General features: G+C 44.7%; 1 protein-coding gene across 1 annotated transcript in view; it reads left to right on the plus strand.

The window, feature by feature from the left end:
• The window catches only part of SLIT3 (slit guidance ligand 3), a 464,100-nt gene extending 447,477 nt beyond the window's left edge, over positions 1-16,623 (plus strand). The window contains exons 33-36 of the mRNA XM_065734486.1: positions 10,315-10,469; positions 12,806-13,091; positions 15,114-15,322; positions 15,961-16,623. Of these exons, the coding sequence (XP_065590558.1) occupies positions 10,315-10,469; positions 12,806-13,091; positions 15,114-15,322; positions 15,961-16,199 (889 nt within the window). The 3' untranslated portion in view covers positions 16,200-16,623. The remainder of the gene's footprint in view (positions 1-10,314; positions 10,470-12,805; positions 13,092-15,113; positions 15,323-15,960) is intronic.
• The last annotated feature ends 267 nt before the right edge of the window (positions 16,624-16,890 follow it).

Raw genomic sequence — 16,890 nt, forward strand, 5'->3', positions numbered from 1 at the left:
GAGTACAGTGATATATTTAAGAAAATAAGACAATTCCTTATAATAACAAGTTGAATAATCTCAGTGCGAGAATTTCATCAGAAAGAACAATGGTTAGACCACTGTAGGAATGAAGAAGGTGGTTTCTTAGTGGCACTGACTGGTTGGACAGGTGTGAAAAATTTCCCTATGTGTGGCTGCTAATCCTAATTGATTTCATGTTAGAGCAAAGCCAAAGTTGTTAAACAGTTTTACACCACTAATTAGAACATAGAAAAGCCTATTATGTGTGGACAGCACATGAGGTGACAGAGCAGCGTGGATGCTTGCTCTCTGTTGTCACAGGCAGAGTGGTGTGGTGACAAGAGCTGCTGCCACCATCGACGACGCCTTACAGATCTGCTGCCTTCTGGCAAAGCTGCCAGAGATGGCAAGTGGCAGTGTCCTCATTATTGCTGTGCCCTTCATATTGATCAAGGAGGAGGTCTCCATTCAGACTGACACCTCATTAACATAAGATTAATGGCCTGTTCACTGCATTTTGTACTGTGTGATCTGTTGAGATGGGAAAGTAGCTGCTTAATACGATGCCCTTTCTGAAATGTCACTCTAATCTTTTATTAGTTGAAGGAGTAGAGCAAAATGGGATTAGCATGGAGCTTGATGGGAAAAGATTAGGTCGATTGAGAAAAACTACAGCCAAAGAATGTCAAAAAGGGCCTCTAAATAGATTAAGAGACTTGTTTTCCTTAAGGACTGAGGAAGCACGAGGAAACCTGCTTCTCCCCTTGGGATTTCAGGGTAGAAGGTGTGAATGGATCTGGTTTGACCTTCCTGTATATCCTGTTTGACTTTTAGCAAAGGTCATAAGCTGTGTTTGACTAAGTATAATTTCCAGCTTAGCCTTGGGTTTTCACAGGAAAACACACACATAAAAAAAGGTAAATCCCGTATTTCTTTTAGCAGCTTGCACAATGGGCACTCACTTGCATTATTCAGGCATTAGCCATCATTTCTGAGGTGAGTTTCACTAATTCCTTCTAGATGTTTAGAGGCTAAAATATCTGGTACTGGCTTGCACGAGTTCATCTGTACTTTTAATTGCACTGAACTGAAATGAATATATGATTCTGTGTGGTGTAGTTTATCTAAACCTTTGGAACCAGGCATCTCTTCTCTGCAGCATTTACATCTACTTTTTATTTTTTTTCTTTTTCATTAGAAATAAGGTTACTGGGAGAATCAGAAACTTTTAAATCTTAGTCTCACCACTGGTAAAACTGTTTGCCTTCTCTATTACCTGAACCTTGCACTCTTGTTTAGATGCCATATCTAAAGCTCATCCTCAGCAAAAGTGGATTGATTGTCTTTGAGGTCTGCTGAAAGACAATCAGATTCAATTTCTCAGGCAGTGTCAGGAGCTGCTGTCCTCCAAAGGGGTCCACTCATCAGAAGAGATGAGCAGAGCTTTGGTTGTTGCTTGCCTCAGAAAGGTGTGCCAGAAGAGTTAAAATACCGCCTGGTGGGAACTGTGCTAGTGAACAGCTGCAGGAAATCTCTGACTGACCTGGTCCAGTGTTGTAACTGAGCTGTTTTACTGGCTAGTTCAGGTATGCTTGTGATGGGATGTGGGAAGTCACTGGCAAGCCACATTACCTGTAATTCTACATCAGGGTCTCCACTATGAGGTTTATTAATTGTACTTAAGAACCGTAAAATTAGCAAAGTACTTGTCTAATTCCTATAATATCAAATAGGGATCAGATAAAACCTGTTACCAGGTGGATTTGGAAGCTAGCAGCAAGTATGGCATGTGTGGTGGCAGCTTTCAGTAGGATTCAGTGGGGTGTGCTGGAAGGATGATGTACACAATAGGACATAGCCATGGTGAAGTTCAGCACCAGGTGCTCTGAACTTAACCTGCCCTAGTACATTCTGCACATAGCCTCCCTTTCCAAATCATCCTAAGAAAATGTTTGAGAACAGGGATGTGGTTTAATGGCATATACTGCTGGTGTGCCCAGAAGTGGTTGGCATTACCTGCCTTGTGAGGGCGTTTGGAGCAGACCTGTTCCTGTGTCTCAGATGCTCTTTTGAGCAGATTTAAGTAGAACTAAAGTAGGACAAAGTTAGTCTGGAAAAGCCCAAGGTTAATCTGCTGTATGTTGAGATTTACTTTACTAATATTATTCATGTTATGCTTGAATGGAAAGGTTGCAGCTGACATTGGACTTTTAGCATAGTGGGATAGCACAGAATTGGAGGGGACCTTCAAAGATCCTCTACTCCAAAAGCCTGACCTCTTGAGGGCTAACCAAATGTTCAAGCACATTACTGAGAGCTGTCCAAGACTTCTTGAGTACTGATGACAGGTGTTGGGCATCAGCCACCTCGTGAGGAAGCCTGCTCCAGTGTTTGACCACTCTCACGTTAAAGAAATTCATTCTGTCTAGTCTGAAAGTCCCCTGGCACAGCTTTGTGCCATCCCTGTGCATCCTATCAGCAGCAGTCACTCTTTCATTCTAGTCAGAATAAAGGTCAGCAAATGTCCAATGGGAAGGTTTACCTAAAATACATTCTCATTTATCAAGTCAGAAAGAAATACAAGTTCATGCATGACTATGCAGTGATTGAAAGTGCCCTTTTAAAAGGAAACCTGACTGCTTTGTGACAGGAAATCCTTGTTTGTAAGCTGTGTCATAAAGGCTTCCTAAAGCTGATAGCAGACACATCATAGAAGACCCATTTTTAAAGCAGGACTTCTACTTGTTGTTTCTTTTATTCTATTCAATCCCTCCATATATATGAATTAACAAAAACCATGCAATTTTGTACTTCTGGCTTTCAGTCATTGCAGTCAGTGTCTTTGTATCTTCTGTTAGCTTCCTGTTTTCAGTCTCTTTTGCTACAACTGCTCCTTGAACCAAAAGTAAAACCTTTCTGCAATGTTTGGTTTTTTTTCCACGACAGGTTTTATGCTGCCACACTATCACATTGATTTGAATGCTAAATTAATCCTTTCTAATAGAAATGGGAAATAGAAATTTGACAGAACCTATTGAATCCACCCGGAGTTCCTGGATGTCTGTGCACAGACTGTCATAACTGCTGAAGGGAGAGATGCAGATATCTTTGGTGTAAAATCATGTTTTCATGCAGGCTTCCTGACAGCAGTGAAAAAGGAGGCAATTGGGAAAACACCAGAATTAATTGTGTTTGTCTTTCTGCAGAGGCTACGCCCAAATCACATTACAGTCCTCAATAAAAGCATCCTTGAGTAGTCTGTTTTCAAAAATGCTATATCATTAGAAATATTTCTTACAGATTGTATCATGCTGTTCTCATGGTCTGGCTAATTCTTACATAGCATAGATGGATGTCCTTGTGGTTAGAGCACAAAGCCTGAAGTCAGGGGCGTTTACTGTATCTGCCTCATGCATGATGACTGTGGGATGACAAATTGGATCTGTTTCTTGGTGCACAGAAAGTACAGAAATGGGGAGAAGAAAGGAAGCGTTTCAGAGACGTGCTGTGGGTCTCCGAGGTTCTGTCTCCCACCAGGTTGTGGCTGAGCTTTCCTTGTCCAGTGTCTGCCACCTGCCTACACTTTCCCACATTAGCTGGCCTGTGCAGGCAGCACTCGCTGCCCTGGGGCAGGTCCCTGGCCGTGCCACCCCAAAGAACTGAAATGAGATTTTGACCCTGAATTCAGATTTCCTCGGTTTCTCCTCCACTCTGCTGGTGCTTGGGTTGAACAGTTACCTCAGTGATGGAAGAGCTTCCACATCAACCAAGGAAAGGGGAGGTGGGATTTTTCTGTAATCACTTCTCCTTAGCTGCAGTCACTTATCTGCAAAGAAGCCTTGGAGGCTTCACCATTAATACACTGCCTTTTGGGGAAGAATGTGCTGGAGGAATGGAAGCATTAATTCTTCTTTGGATCATTATTAGAGCTTGTCAAACCCTTTTTTTTTTGTTTTTTACCAGAAGCCTCTGCGGAGCTCACTGCATGATGGTCCTTTTCTTCCTGATACTTTCAAAATCTGCAGCCTGTCCCTCGTGGGATTCCTTTTTGGTATTTCTGGATGGTCTCTAAATAGTCTGTTTTTCAGAGATCTCTATGAGGCATCACTGAGCTCTTAATAATTACGGATATTTGCAATTCATTTTATTCTTGCTATCACATACCTTATTTTTCTCATGTGCTCCTTAGGGATTTTTCATCAAATATAATGAACGAGACCAGCATTAACCTCGGACCTGCACAGCAAATGTTGTAAAATTTGAATGTAACATACATTTTGCATGAGCTGAGGCGGAGGACAGACGAATTCTTTTTTGCCTTTATAAAGGACTCTGGTGTATCTGAATAGGACAAAAAGGACAAGTGTATTTCTTAGTGGATTTCTATACTTTTCCATGTATTTTTGTGTAGTAGGACAAGGAAAATGTAAGGCCAAGACCTTTAAATATCATCCAACTTTTATCATTCAGCTCAGAGTCAAATATTTGCTTTCATGAAAGTCAGAAACTTTCTTCTGCTGAGCTGAAGCTTAAAAAGAGTAAAGTTTTCTCCTCCAGGCCGCCTGGTGGCTTAGCAGGCAAATCTTATTAAGCTGAATTAATTTTTTTCTTTCTAAAATCTCAACCATATCTTTTGCAAGAATTACAGGATTTCTCTTCTCTTTCTCCTCCTGTCTCCCTCCTCTTCACTGTAATAGCACTGTAGTACCCAGGAACACTGCGCTGTGGACCCACAGTTTTATTTTTAAGCCACATATGGCGTGTTTGGTGTGGGATGTTTTGTCAGCACTGGTGCTGCTGCATGCTGGAGCCATGGCTGAGGCAGAGTGCTTGGCTGTGTCTTCCCCTCAGCACTCCCTGCTGAATTTTGATGAAGCTAAGCCACAGTTTGTGAAGGCAAGAAGCACAGTAGGTGCTCCTCTGCCACTGAGGGTTTCATGCCATTTGAAGTAATTATTTGTATTAACTCGTACTGCAACCACTGGAAGTCAAAGCAGAGATGTTCTTTGTAGCTTTTTCATCAGTGGCCTTTTAGTGTGGGCTGTGCCAAACAGGACTGCAGCACACACATGGATACGTGAAATACAAGGCTGGTTTCTTTCAGCATATAATAATAAAAATGTAATGAAGTCAGCAAGATGCCGGCATGAATCTCAAGAAGAGATGAGAGGTGACAGGGTAAGGGTAGTTCACAACTGAAAAAGCATGGAAAATCTGAAAGGAATCAACATGTTAGAACAGCCTCTTGTTAGAGTTAACTCTGCAGAGCACTCCCCTCGTGCAGCTCCTCTCGCTCCTCGCTGTCATGGGCACTTCAGAGGATCAAGCCCAAAGGCAAATCCCTCACAGTTCTGACTTCTCTCTCAGTGGACAAGAATACTGGTCATTCCTAAGTATTTTCAAGAGCATCATGGAGGGAGGAGTTTGCTTCTGGAAGCTGTAGGAGGAGCTCAGCACCTTGGCAGTACGTGTTAGTTGTCATACTGGAGGAGTCCTGGCTTTCCGTGAACATGAATGGTGATGCCCAAAACTGTTTTCTAAAGTGACATGACTACGACTAAAATCAATAGTAGTTTATCACCAAAAGAAAATTGCTGCTGAGAATGTGGAAACCCACATTATAAATGAAGTTCTTCCTCAGTTCTTAAAGTAAATAGGCAGGCTGACTTCAGTCAGATCAGTTCAAGGCTTAAAACTACCCAGCCAAACTAACAGTAATTGTGAAATGGCAGCTGTTTCTTCCCCCTCGGCGATGACCTGCTGCAGTCAGTGGTCTGTCTGTGATGCGTTTCTTCTAGAGAGAGCATCAGTGCAACCTCAACAGCACTCTTGGCAGCTCCTGAGCTCCTGTAAGCCAGTGATGGTGCTCGTAACTTCAGAAACTTGCTATCCAATAGTGGCTGCCTCCTGTCTTGAATTGTGAGGGTTTTGCCTTGCAACGAAAATCTAGCAAGCTAATATAACAAGTTTATTTTGTTCTGCCTATAAATTCCTTGTAAACACAACGAGTAACACGAAGTATATGTGTACGCCATGTGTGATAGCTGTGTGTGCTGCTTATACCAAGCACCAGGCTCTGGATTCAAAAACAGTCTCTGCTGGAAGACGTGCATGCAGAACTGGCACTGAGCTGACCACAGTGCTGTGCACAATTAATTCAGTGCTTCTTCCCAGTGTAGAAATGTGTCCCCCAGCTTTGCCAGCATGTCCCAGTGCTGCTAGCAAAGGAAGGCAAGGCAGCTGCCATTCTAGTTGTCAGACAGCGATGGATTTTGTTTACTGTAGTGGAAGGAGATGTATACAGCTGTGGGTATGATGCCATAGAAGGGATGGAAACAATTTCATTTCCTGACTGTTGTCAGGTTTCTGAACTGACAGTTTTTTTCTTAGGGCTTAGCCTTGGGTTTTAGATTAAAAAGCTGATTCTCAGTCATTCAAATTGGAAAGGCTTTTACTTGTATTCTGTAGTGGCCCTGGACCTTGATGCTAAATGGCAGATGCTTTGATATTTTCCAGAGCTGAAAAGAGGATAGATGGTGTAAAGTGTCCTGTCAGACAGAATGACTTTGTGAAGATGCTTGATGGGTTTCCTCATTGGAAACAGGCACGTGATAACCCGCAGAATGTCAGAGGTGCTGTCAGTAGCACGTGGCCCTGGCGCCCTGGAGAAGCCCCAGCTCCTGTTTGCTCCCAGGTCCTGGCAGCAGGCAGGGCTGCCACAGCCACGTGTGGGATGCCTCTTGCCAAGGGAGGTGGTGCTGGGACCGGCCCTGCTGCTCCTTCTTGAGGGTGAATGATTTAATGAGTCCCAATTGAATCGCAGAATCTATATGCGATCGTTTTTACTCCCTGTGCTTACTGGGCTTGTTATTTTACATGAAGCACGTTACAGAACAGATACCAGGAAGCAGCAGCTCATTGCACTGCACTGCACTCTGTGCTGTGATGCACAGAAGGGTTGCAGGGATGTGTCAGCTCCTCTGCCCATGTCAGGGGCACGGTGAGAATTTACTGCTAACAGGGAGTGCTTACTCTGGCCATCAATCTGCCCCCTTTTATGGATAATCTACAGAAAGGGGTCGGGGTTGTGTTAATTGCTCATTGCACGAGTATAAGAAAGGTCCTTGCCTTTCCCTTAGAAGGTCTGTAATACAGTAACTTTCACTGCTGGCAGGGGTGCTGCAGGAGTGGAATTATGACTGGAAATTAGATATGTATAGCCTGGCCAAATGATCATTAAGGGAGATATGGTAATCAGCTGCCAGTGTTTAAGGGCTGTAAACACCAAGAGGAGAAAGATGGCTTATTTGGGTGGTCTGCAGAGTTATAAGTAAGAGAAAAGGTACAAAGCCAAGCACATGAGCATGGAGGCAGCAAGGAAAAATCTTAACCATTGAGTGCTCTCAGTGTAGGAGACCTAACACCCGAGTCGTGTAGGTTGAACATAACAAAAGGGAGTGTATATTAAGCTGGAAGTGAACTTGAGTGCTTTAATACATATTTTTCACCTCTCATTTCCCCGGTCTTGTGTTTCATTAGCATTTTCTGTGCTTTCTTCTCTACATGTGGTTTTTATTTGGCTTCTGGAGATGATAGTGCTTGAAGGGATGTGTTGTTGTAAAAGTAGCACAAGCACTGCTCAATTATGGTTTTGCCATTGTTGCCATGGAGTTTAACTCTATTCTAAGCTGGGAACTGATTGTAACAGGAACCAAGGGCAGGAGACAGCAGTAGCTTGGAAGGGTGAAAGCCTATCACCACCAGCACATGAGGTCATCCCAGCACAGGAGTTTTGTAGCTCCCGAGCTGTTAGTTCTGGATGTATTTCCCTGTGGTGGTACCAGCTGTTTCTTGATTTTAGTGCCTGCTCTTCCCACATGTTGTATGCTCGTTGAGCTCTTTTGGACAGGTCTTTCTGGTTATTCCCTTCTACTTCGGATGTTTTCAAGACTGCCCACGCTCAGTGTTCCCCGTGGCCTCCACTCCCCAGTCACTTAACTGTTCTGTGCTCCCAGTGAGGCGTGTCCCCGTTAAGACTGAAGTCAGGAAAATCTGGAGACTGTAGCTAATGAATTGATTTTCTCATTTACATAATTAATGGTTACACATTTCCTTGGTGACACGGTTTGCTGTGATACTTAGAGCTATTTTTGTTTTGACTCCTCTGCCCTGCTGCTTCTGCTGCCTACGCTAAAGGTACGGCACGCGTCAGAGAACAAACTAAGCCCCAACTTCCCAAGTTGGACGCCTTAACCCATTTGTGGTCGCTGCGCTGTTGGCAGGGGCTCGGCTGTAGACGCGCCGTGTGCGGGCGCGTTCCGTGGGGCTGCGGCGCCCCCTCGTGGCTCCGTCACGCGCAGGAATCCGGAATTCAGGATTAGGAATTTAGGATAGGAATCCGGCTTTAAGGGCCGGGCAGGGGCCTGCGGAAAACGAGCTCGTGTTGAGACAGCGGTGAGACGTGCAGGGATCATGCAGTCAGCGCTGCTGCTGCACAGCTGTTCCGTGTAACACGGCAGATATTTGCTGCGTTCATAGCAGAATTCAGGAGTACCTGAACAGCAAGCTCAGACCAGCTGGTTTCACACTTACTGGAGCTGTCATTCCACAGAGCAGGGCTGGAGGGGTGGGCCCCAGCACAGCACACCCAGGCACGCTCTGCAGGGTATGCAGCAGCCTGTGGCAGTGCATCCCATGTCACTCCTTGGCTCTTGCCTCTACCCATGCCATCACTCCCTTACATACAGCTTTGCAGGATGCGACCCTAGAGGTGGACAGCAGCATGTCACATAGGCTGGGAGGTGGATAAAGGTACAAGGTGATTCCTGTTTAGAGATGGGTCACTCCTAAGCATTCCTGTTCCTCTTCACTGATGGTAAAGAAAATCTGGCAAAGGAGCTGTGAGATCTGCACATCTGCACTGCAGGTTTGCAGAGTACCTGAAAGGAATCTGACCTGTGAACCTGTAACACAGGGAGGATGCTGAGCACATGGGCCATTGGAATGAGCAAAATCCAATCTTTAAACATACTGATTTTAATTCAATGTGGTACGTACCACGTATGGGGCAATGTCAAATACAGATTGTCAGCAAAGCAGTGTCAGATGTCTGTGTCCCACCTGGGAGGCCTCTGGGCAAGGGGCTCACAGGCCAGGCTTGGGGATGGCTGGCACCACGGTGTGTGTGAGCAGTTCCCATCGCTTGCAGTTCAGTTCCTGCTGTAACCCCTACTGCTAGTCCAGTCTCATACACTAGAGTTTACATGTGAGAGGAGCAGAGGCTGTACCATTTAATTTACAGCAGTGGAAAATTCACATATTTCTGTAACTACCAGCTTCATTTGAAACCCTCTTTACTCAGGAGCAGGCAGCCCCACTTTGCCCTTCTTTCCCATCTCACCCTGCTTCTAGGAGGGTCTATAAATATCTAAGGAGCGGGAGGCAAAGGGATGAGGCCAGATTCTTCTCAGCAGTGTGTGGTGACAGGACGAGGGGAAATGGCCACAAACTGGAGCATAGGAAGTTCTGCACAAATGTTTGTAGGAACTTCACAGTGCAGTGACGAAGCAGTGGCACAGGCTGCACAGAGAGGTGCTGGAGTCTCCCTCCTTCTTCCCCTGCCCCCAGATTCCTGCTTATTCTCACGTATCAACCTACACCAAAATATTCCTGAAAGAACAATAGCAGTTGGTCAGTTTTCCTTGCATTCAGATCTTAACTAAAGGATACTTTGGCTGTGTAAGAAAATCATGTTTTCTGAAGCCTCTGTTGTCTCTTGCCCCAAACTGCAGACCCTTGCTACCTCTGTGAGGTAACTGGAGTTTAAACTAACCATAGAAAAATAATTGGGCTTTCAGTGTGACAGAGGGGCAGCAAGCTATGACTAGAAAATGGGAACTTTTCAAGCTTTGCCACCAAAGCCATGGGGCTATGCTTCTGCTCTTACTCCCTGGGAAACACAGCTGCAGCAGTTACTGTCCTGGCTCTGTGGGACAGTAGAGAGGGCTAATGGGTACACTACAAGTGGAACATGTGTAAGCACACGTTTTTAATCAATTTTATGGGTGGACATAACCCTCAGGTGCAGCAAGAAGCATTCCTCACCAGTGATACACAGGTATAGATACTCTGCCTTCTCAAATCATACATCAGCAATGTTCAGAACTTGCACCTCGGAGGCTTGTGCTGGAAGAAATGTCGAGGACACAGTGGCAGTAAAGGTGCACGGAGCAGGGGCTGTGCTTTGCAAGGTGTGACAGAAGCTCAGGCAGATCACTGTTAACACCATCTAACTCTCTCCTTTATTTTCAGTGTGGAAACGGTAAATGATGGGCAGTTTCACAGTGTGGAACTCGTGATGCTGAATCAAACTCTGAACCTCGTGGTGGACAAGGGCACTCCCAAGAGTCTTGGAAAACTCCAGAAGCAGTCTTCTGCCAGCCTCAACACACCCCTCTACATTGGAGGTACAGTGAGTTGCCCTGGAGTCTGACATGTTAGAAGTATTTTTGTTAAAGCAGAACAGTACAGAGGCTTGCTAAAAAAAAAAAAAAAAAAAAAACAATTCTCAGAAGACATCCTGAGCCTTCTCAGAAGCAAATCATCTTCCATCCCATGGAAAGGACTGCTGGGCTGGGGGAAACAAGGTTTTATCCTTCTCCTTCGTCAGAGGTTGCTTCTCCGTTTCATGCTTCATGTTTCATTAGCATCCCACTGATGGGCAGCACGAACCCACATGCCACACCATGGAAGTTAATCTAAGCAGCACGCGGGCAGCCTCGAGTCAGTGGCCATGACCACAGCGATCAGCTGGTCATTTCTAAAGCTGTCAGAACCTGCTGGCAGGAGGATCTCGTGCTGAATATGACTGAAGCACTGCAGAGTCACTGCAGAAAAGCAAATCAAATGTCAGTAGATTTATACATACTGCATTTCTGCTGTAAATCTTATAGAGGTTTAAAAGTTGGGGGGGAAGAAAAGATTACATTCTCCAAACAGTATTAACACACTGACTAAAAAACTTCTTGGCTAACAGTTTTCTCATTGGAGAACATTCAAACATTGAAAGATTTTAGAATGGACCAAACTTCTGTTAAGGATTTTTTCACGTTCAGGATGTAATTTCTGGGGCCACGTAGCATGGAGAGCAGATGCTCAGAATCAGAGTATCCCACTGATGAGGTGTCTGGGTGTTAGAGACCATGAAGCCTGTGCTGTGCCTGACGGATTTGTTCGTGCCAGACCCCCACCAATTCCATTCTGGAATGAGTGTTGAAATCTCTCACTTTCTGTGACATAGGGTTGTTGAGGTTTTTTTTTTTTCTAGACAGCCTATTCTAAATACAAAACTCATCAGAATAAAAACAGACTAAAAAATCTATTCTGTAAGCTTTTTCTGAGCAGATCATGTAAGTCAGTAGTAGAAACCACTTGACCATTTGGTGCTGGTTAAGCCTTTTATAAACAATTCCTTTTAATAACCCTTTTCTAAAAGAACCCTGAATATTGCCCTTGTAAATCAGAAAGCTGGCTGATCCTGCTTTTTACAGAGCTCAACTTCTATAATTGGCTTTTGTTAAGAATGTCACAGGCTATTAAAGACCAGCATGCATCAAAGATGATCTCCTGTTGAGGCCATCATAATTTCTCCCTCTAATTCAGCTAGAAAGATTCCCACCTTGTTGCAAGTTATACACAGGGAACCTAGGAAATTTCCCTAGTGGGAAAAGTTTTATTAATGGATGAGCATTGTAAATCACTACTACTTCTCCGGAGGTACCTACAGAGGACAAATCTGAGACTTGAAATGGAGGACTCTGTTGGATACCAGAATGCATGGAGCTTCGAGAGCCTTGTATTGCCCAGTACATTTCTTCCTGAGTCTTTCTAAACCCTCAACCTCCTGCATGTGCCTCCATCTGGCATTGCCATGAATGGCAGCTGCCCTTCCACTTCAGGCTCTTTAACTGAAGTCAATTAACTCCAGAGCAATTGTTACAGTGACCTTCAGGACAGACCTGAGGCTTCACGTACCCAGAATCTTGCCCATCTCTCCACTTGGTCTAACAGCCTTCCTCCTAACATGGGATTAAACGAAGATGCTGCTCTGGTTTCTGGTTTGAAGTTACCAACAGCAAAATCCAAGACCTCGTGCAGTTGAAAATGGAAGCACTTGCCTGTGTGTTACATATATAGCTCAAGCAGATGACAGTGAGGAGGGCAAAACGCAGTGTCCAAAACAAACTATTGTCTGTCTGAACTTGGGAGCTCTTCCAAGAGCTTCAACAAGATGAAGGACACTCATGCCAATGGCTTGGCCTGGCTCCTGATGTGCTGTTCTCCATCTCTGGATTTCTCCTGAGCTAGTTTCAATGGGATGCACTCCTTAACTTGATGGCTGAGTAATGGTAACTGTTGCTGTGGTAGCTACTCTCTGGCAAGTAAAACCATTCTCACACCTTTCAGAAGGGCACTGAACTAAGCTACTGAACTATAGGCAGAGGAGCATTATCTAAGGAGAAGAATACACGACCATCAGGCAAAGATCTGAGCTTTCCGCCCTCCTTTTTTTTTATAATATACTTCCCACGTAAGCTAGGCAAGTGATTTTGTTCCTTTGCATTTCCAGAATGAGGACAATGCAGTTGTGCTGCCTTTCAAAGCTGCCATGCACATCACTTCTTTAAAGGTTACAAGGTGCTGTGGCAAAAGAAATGTTAGCTATTATAAATTATATACTATCATTGTGACTGTGAGCTGTGACTGTGAGCAAGCTTTTCCCTTTCTCTTTTTTTATCTGAAGGGATCCCGACCTCTACTGGATTATCTTCACTGCGCCAGGGTGCAGATAAGACACCGAATGGCTTTCATGGATGTATTCACGATGTCCGCATCAATAACGAGCTACAGGATTTCAAGGATTTACCACAGCAATCCATAGGAGTCCTTCCTGGCTGCAAATCCTGCAACATCTGCAAGCACGGCATTTGCCGATCCCTGGAAAAAACAAGTGTGGTTTGTGAATGTCACCCAGGCTGGACAGGCCCCCTGTGTGACCAGGAACTTGGAGACCCATGTCTTAACCACAAGTAAGATTGAATGAATGCTGATGGGAGGGCAGAAGCTTTACAGCTATTGCATATTCTCATTTCATCTTGTAAAAACATGTGTGACCGTTTTTGGAGGTGCTGGGTTCCCACAGAAATTATTGATAGTCGTTCACAGCAGCGTTCAATTTTCATGTCTTGTTTTGATGCTGGTCACTCTCCAAATGACCTCGTTCTCCTAGAGGAGCTAAGTCCTGAATACTGCAGGCTTTACTTTCAGCTGTAACTTTACACATTGAAGAATGAAAACTTCTGTTAATGGCTGTGCATTACCTGAGGCAGTGAGTGCACACATGTACCCAGAGCAGAGTCAGCCACAAGAGAGAGGTTCACATCATAGCAATATGCTCACAGCAGCTCTGGACAGGGTATTTGAGTTAACTCCCTGAAGACCATTACGCAGTCTATTGTGAGCAGTTTTGAATTTCCTAAATAGCTGAATGAAATACTACGTTCAGAAACGCCCCTTTAAAGTGCAAGTTTAAAGAGTAGCATGGCGTTGCATGCAAAGGCAGAATGACTGTAAAGCACTGACAGATCAAAGGCTCAATAATAACCACATCTCCATCAGAAACACCAGATGAATAGCTCACTTATGGCAAGCACACAAGGAAGCAGCCCAAGGCAGACCAGCAGTCTGCGTGGTCCGGTGCCATTTCATAAGCAGATGGAAGTACTCTGGTTTTAGAAGCTACTTTGGTTGCTCTGTCTTTGGAAGGGGCTTTTTAGAAGCACGTGCTTTTGGCAGGTAAATTGACACAGTAAATAATCACAGTAAATAATCAAAACGGCACAAATCTAACTTGAAGAGGAACTGTTCTAAACTTGTTTTTGGATCTAATTCTGCAAACTACTGAACCCTGGAAGGTGTTGAGAAGGATCTAGCAGATTACAGACTGAAGGTGGAAGACCAAAGTAAAGAACCTCCCAGAGACCCAAGTGAGGCTGCTGTGATTGGACAGAGAAAAATGAGGGGGTTCCAGATACTTACATGTGAGAAATTCTCACATGATCCACAGAGTTACACAATAGTGAATGCAGCCCTTGCTTACTGTCCCACTTTTCATTAAGTCACTTTCGGAGTTGTCTCCTTAAAGACAAGTCCTTTGTGTCCAGGCCAGCACAGGACCTGCTGACACATGTCTGCTCCGACACTCACAGATTTACCTCAGTGAGGAAATGCAACCATAAAGAACAGGTAGTTGATAACAGTTGATACCAAGCAAACCTTTGGTTAGTGGGGCAGAAAATACTGCTTCACAGACTGTGGCCCCCCTCATTACAACTTTTTGCATGTTTGACTTGACTGGTATTTCTTTATTTTTTGTGCTTTCTAGTTGCATAGATGAAAAATAAAATGTGGTAAGGGTTCAACATATGCAGGACCAAGAAGTAAAGAGAAGAAGGGCATTGATTTAAGTTAGTAAGAGCTGACAGAGCAAAGGCTGTGAGCCCTGAGCTGGATGTGCCCATTCCAGATCTGTCCTCCCAGAAGCAGGCACGGTGTCAGAGAGCTTGCTAAGGATCAGCACCCTTCCCTGTGCTATTCCTCAGATCTGCCAAAGCTCACGGCAAGTCGCATGAGCCAGCTAGAACTGCCTGATCAAGTCCGTGCTTAGCTTTTCCACAGAAATCTGTATTTCTCTCAATGTTTTTTATCACCTGATACTACTTGTGGAGTAATTCTGCTAAGGAAGCCTGGGCATTGATTGTTGGCACTTTGTTCCACTTGGTGGTGCTGTCTTGTATGGATGCCAAGTATTGGCCCACTTCACAGAAGACCCTGTTGTTTTTCCAAGAGTTCACTTTGGATCACAAATTCTGAATGTATTCTCTGCACATTATCCACTCTTTGCTGAAAACTCAGTTTCTTCAGTGTGTTTGACACTGGTCTGCTCTTTCTTGGATTACTGTCCTGGCTTTGAACAGGCAGAGACAGCAAAATCCAAACGTAAATATCCCTGGAAGAGGAGCTTTCACATCTAAATACATCTCTTTCTCCAGGTGTCTGCATGGTAAATGCGTGGTGGCCAACGTCGCTTACACCTGTAAGTGCATGGAAGGCTACACAGGCATGTACTGTGACAAGAAGAACAATTCCTCAAACCCCTGCAGGATTTTGAAATGTGACCATGGGCAGTGTAAGATTTCCGAGCATGGGGAACCCTACTGTGACTGCGATCCCAACTACAGCGGAGACCACTGCGACAGAGGTACGCTGTGCCACTAGGACCAGGATGTTGGTCTGCTGTGCTTCTGTGTTACATCTTTCTTTTCACCTCTCTGCTGTGTAGCTCGTATTTGGGAGTAAAATGGCAAATAATGAGAAAGATAAAGTCAGCCTCTACAGAGCACGATAGGGAGGAGAAATGAGCTACTTCGCAGCCAGCTAGCTACTATCTAAATACGGACAGGGGACATCTGTAGTGAAGGGTTTTATTCTGTCTCCTGAATCCTCAAGGTTTGCTGCTCCCAAGATTCTGGAAGGATGTTTAAAGGAGACATTGTTGAGGTACCCTGGCTGAGCAGGCTGACCTCTGACCCCGTGAAGCAGACACAGTAAAACTAATCCACACTTTTCAGGAGTGTTGCGGGATTGAACCCTCAGCATTCATTAAAGCACTTCCAGAACTGCAGACCAAAGCCATCAGGCCTGCACGGCCTCTGCCTTGTGCCGGGCATGGCACGTTTGTGTAACACGAGCTCTGTTTCGGTGGCAGGTACGAAGCAGTAAAAGATTACAGTTTGCCCTGAGTACGGTTACACGCACAGGGCTGGCTGCTGGTGTGTGGGGAGTATCTAGCAAAATGGTTACCACATTGTTTCCTTGCCGACTCTGTTGTCTCACCAGAGAATCTCTGCCAAGGGGACATCATTCGAGAAGTGGTCCGTAAGCAGCAGGGCTACACGACGTGCGTCACTGCCTCCAAAGTGCCCCGCATGGAGTGCCGTGGCAGCTGTGGCAGCGGGCAGTGCTGCGTGCCGCTGCGAAGCAAAAGGAGGAAATACTTCTTCCAGTGCGTGGACGGATCCACCTTCACAGAGGAACTGGAGAGACACGTGGAGTGCGGCTGCTCGAAATGCTTATAAGGCCTTCTCCGGTCTCTCACCACTTTAATCGACTCAGAAGTGCTATCCAAATGGGACCTATTTACTTTCAGAGTGAAGAAGAAAAGAATTATTAAGTATATTGTAAAATAAACAAAAAATAGAACTTATTTTTATTATGGAAAGTGACTATTTTCATCTTTTATTATATAAAAAGTATCGCACCACTTTGGGTATATGTATCATATAGTGAGTTATTTTTACCATGAAACTTTTTTAACAGTTGTAAGAAAAAAAAAAAATTAAAAAGTTAAAATTTAAAAAAATTATATAAAGAAAAACATAGCCTAACAGGAGAACCGTGGGGGGGGGAGGGGTTTATATGTATGCACAACAGACAGATGTAAAGGCGTTCCAAGGACCTGCCGCGGAATTGATACGGGCTGAAGAAATCTCCGAGGCTGTGGGCTGGGGCTGCTAGCAGATCCCCGTGCTGACATCCACCTGCCTGCCCAGGCACCCCGAGCAGCCCCCCCTCGGTCCCCTGCTCTGCCTGACACTGCCGATGCTGCTTTGGTCCCGTACAGTGGCTCCGCTTGGTATTCCTGAACCGGTTCCCTCTAGCACGTGGGCACTGCCGTAGCTTAAGGCTAACTACGTTATCTGACTATTGTAATACTATAAGACATTTTTGCTGTGTATGTTGTATTTATCTGTGTTCACAATATATTCT

The sequence above is a fragment of the Cyrtonyx montezumae genome, unplaced genomic scaffold (assembly GCF_038088225.1).
Source record: "Cyrtonyx montezumae isolate F1298 unplaced genomic scaffold, pur_monq_1.0 scaffold_18, whole genome shotgun sequence".
Taxonomy (NCBI): domain Eukaryota; kingdom Metazoa; phylum Chordata; class Aves; order Galliformes; family Odontophoridae; genus Cyrtonyx; species Cyrtonyx montezumae.